We start from the raw sequence: 2,383 nt of genomic DNA, 5'->3' as shown, positions 1-2,383 counted from the left end.
TTTTTTATGCTTTTTTTTGTATTAATTTTTTTTGTTTGTTTGTTGGTTTAGTTAGGTTGATTGAATTTATTTAAAAGATTTGCTTTGGACATAACTGTGCTCAACAACTGCGCTGAACTCTTGAAGGCGTGGAATTGAAACTATTTTATTATTTTACAAAGAAGCAATTAATTCTGATGAATCTGAAAAATCATTATGGAATAAGGGAAGCAGTTTTTTGCTTTGACTAGTCATAATTTTACAGTGTTTTTACTTGCAGTAATTTTATTTACAAGTATTTCCACTTTCAGAATCAAGCATTTCTGTCACTGATTCAGCCATGAATCTGATCTTGTTGGGGATTGTGCTCCTCGGGATTTACATCCAGCAATCAGGTTGGAAATGTTTTCTGACAATATATAATTATTCAGTCATATCTAAATGAATATTAAGCAAAAAATATGGCTAGCTGACCAACCTTTTTCTCAAAAACTTTTTGTACCAACTTTATCTTTATCTTTACTGAAACAACTGAATAATACAATTTATTTATTTATTTAATATTAATGCATCCTGGTCATCTGTGCCATGACACATATCAGACAATAAGTCTAATAATTATTTAATTCTTTCATTCATTTCATTAATTTGGTTTGTTTCTATAGCTTCGCAGATGGTGGAGTGTTTGTCATCATTTACCCTGTCCCCTGGGAAATGTGGTGATCTTTTGGGTCAGGCTGAAAAAAATCTCCTGTTGCTTGAACCCCAGCTATGGCTATGAAGAAGCACATCAATTAATTGTTAAATTTCCGCATAGAGGTTTCTATGTCCTTTCTCATGTTTCTGTATATATATTGTTCAGGGGAAGGTGGCTGGTCAGAGTGGGGGAAGTGGCAGCTATGTTCAGTCACATGTGGCGATGGAATTAGAAAAAGGCGAAGAACATGCTCTGAACCCATTCCCCTATGTGGGGGCTCCTGTAGCGGTGCAGAGGAAGAAATCACACCTTGCTCCACTGAAATTATCTGTCCAAGTAAGTACAATTTTTCTTTTCTTTTTTTTTTTTCTTACTGAAGATACTGAAAATTAAGAACATGCTCTCATTTGAGGTCTAGCTCATGGTGGTTGGTCCAGTTGGGGAAGCTGGGGTCCATGTCCAGTTACTTGTCTTTATGAAGGACACAGTCCTCAAAAAGAACTTCGTAAAAGGACATGCACCAACCCTACTCCATCTACCGTTCCACGTGGCAATCTCTGCGAGGGCTCCGAGACAGACAGCCGCCCTTGCAGTGGTCTACCATTCTGCCCAGGTCTGCCTTTGTTTTCTTCTACAAAACAGCCAAACATAAAAGAGGATTTTAGAAACCAGAGCTTTATACCTCTGCTCCACAGCTGATGGAAACTGGGGCACTTGGGCAGGTCACACACCCTGCTCTGTGACATGTGGAGTGGGTCAGCAGACTCAAAGACGGATTTGTGATTCTCCTAAACCAGCACATGGTGGAAAACAGTGTCGAGGTGAAGAGCAACAAACTGGTATCTGCATCATTCCTGTCAACTGTCCATGTAAGTATAGTGACAGAATGCAAGATTTATCTAAACAAACATAAAAAATAAAATAAAATGTAAAATTTAATCTTTTTCTCTTGTCTTTTTCTCTAAGTAAATGGGATGTGGACCGAATGGGGCAAGTGGAGTGAGTGTAAACCACCTTCCACTAGAAATATCAGATGCAGAAACAGGGAGGGTAAACGAAAGAGAGAAAGGGACTGTGTTGATAGAAAATATAATGGAGACTTTTGTGATGGAGCATTTGTTCAACATGGCAACTGCTATGACATCGAAGGCTGTGAAAGTGAGTGCAAATGAAAATCATAGCTGTCCGAAATTGCATTCTATCTATCAGGCAATACATTTGGTTTAAATCTATCTTTACAAAATTAAAAAAATTATGCTCTATATAGTATGAATATGGGTAGTATGAATGAAAATCAGACATACTTCATCCATCATGTTGTCACTGTCATGTGACCTACCAACCTTCACTGCCATTCACAAATCCTCTTCTGTGGCTTCATGGCACAGTAAAGTGTCCATTGGATGCCCATTTCAGAGTACTTGTATAGTATTGTAGGCATATTCAAACACAGCATAAGCTACACAAATGCAAAGCATGCTTATTTTTATTGTTTAGCATCAAAATGTGTCACATTTTGTAAATTGAGGGCTTAAAATTATTGCACTTCAAACAAATTGCATAATCTCTTCATATTGTGAATGACAAAATTAGGATTTTTCAAACCACCGCAGGTGTAAGGTTTTGTAGGTGTAAAGTAATGAATAACTCTCTGACTATCTTCAGTGAAAGGCGTCTTGTCAGAGTGGAGTGAGTGGAGTTATTGCA

The 2,383-nt window shown here is 37.5% G+C and overlaps 1 protein-coding gene across 1 annotated transcript in view; it reads left to right on the top strand.

Annotated features, from left to right (window-relative positions):
* Positions 1-648: 648 nt before the first annotated feature.
* The window catches only part of LOC109073195 (properdin-like), a 2,555-nt gene continuing 820 nt past the window's right edge, over positions 649-2,383 (top strand). Inside the window, exons 1-6 of the mRNA XM_042765547.1 lie at positions 649-710; positions 842-1,012; positions 1,089-1,289; positions 1,372-1,545; positions 1,643-1,834; positions 2,342-2,383. The exon at positions 2,342-2,383 is cut by the window's right edge and continues 70 nt beyond it. Coding sequence (XP_042621481.1) covers positions 653-710; positions 842-1,012; positions 1,089-1,289; positions 1,372-1,545; positions 1,643-1,834; positions 2,342-2,383 — 838 coding nt within the window. The 5' untranslated portion in view covers positions 649-652. The remainder of the gene's footprint in view (positions 711-841; positions 1,013-1,088; positions 1,290-1,371; positions 1,546-1,642; positions 1,835-2,341) is intronic.

The sequence above is a fragment of the Cyprinus carpio genome, chromosome A10 (genome assembly GCF_018340385.1).
Source record: "Cyprinus carpio isolate SPL01 chromosome A10, ASM1834038v1, whole genome shotgun sequence".
In the NCBI taxonomy this organism is placed as follows: Eukaryota; Metazoa; Chordata; class Actinopteri; order Cypriniformes; family Cyprinidae; genus Cyprinus; species Cyprinus carpio.
Note: the sequence above shows the minus strand (reverse complement) of the source record. Positions and strands in the feature narration are given on the sequence as shown.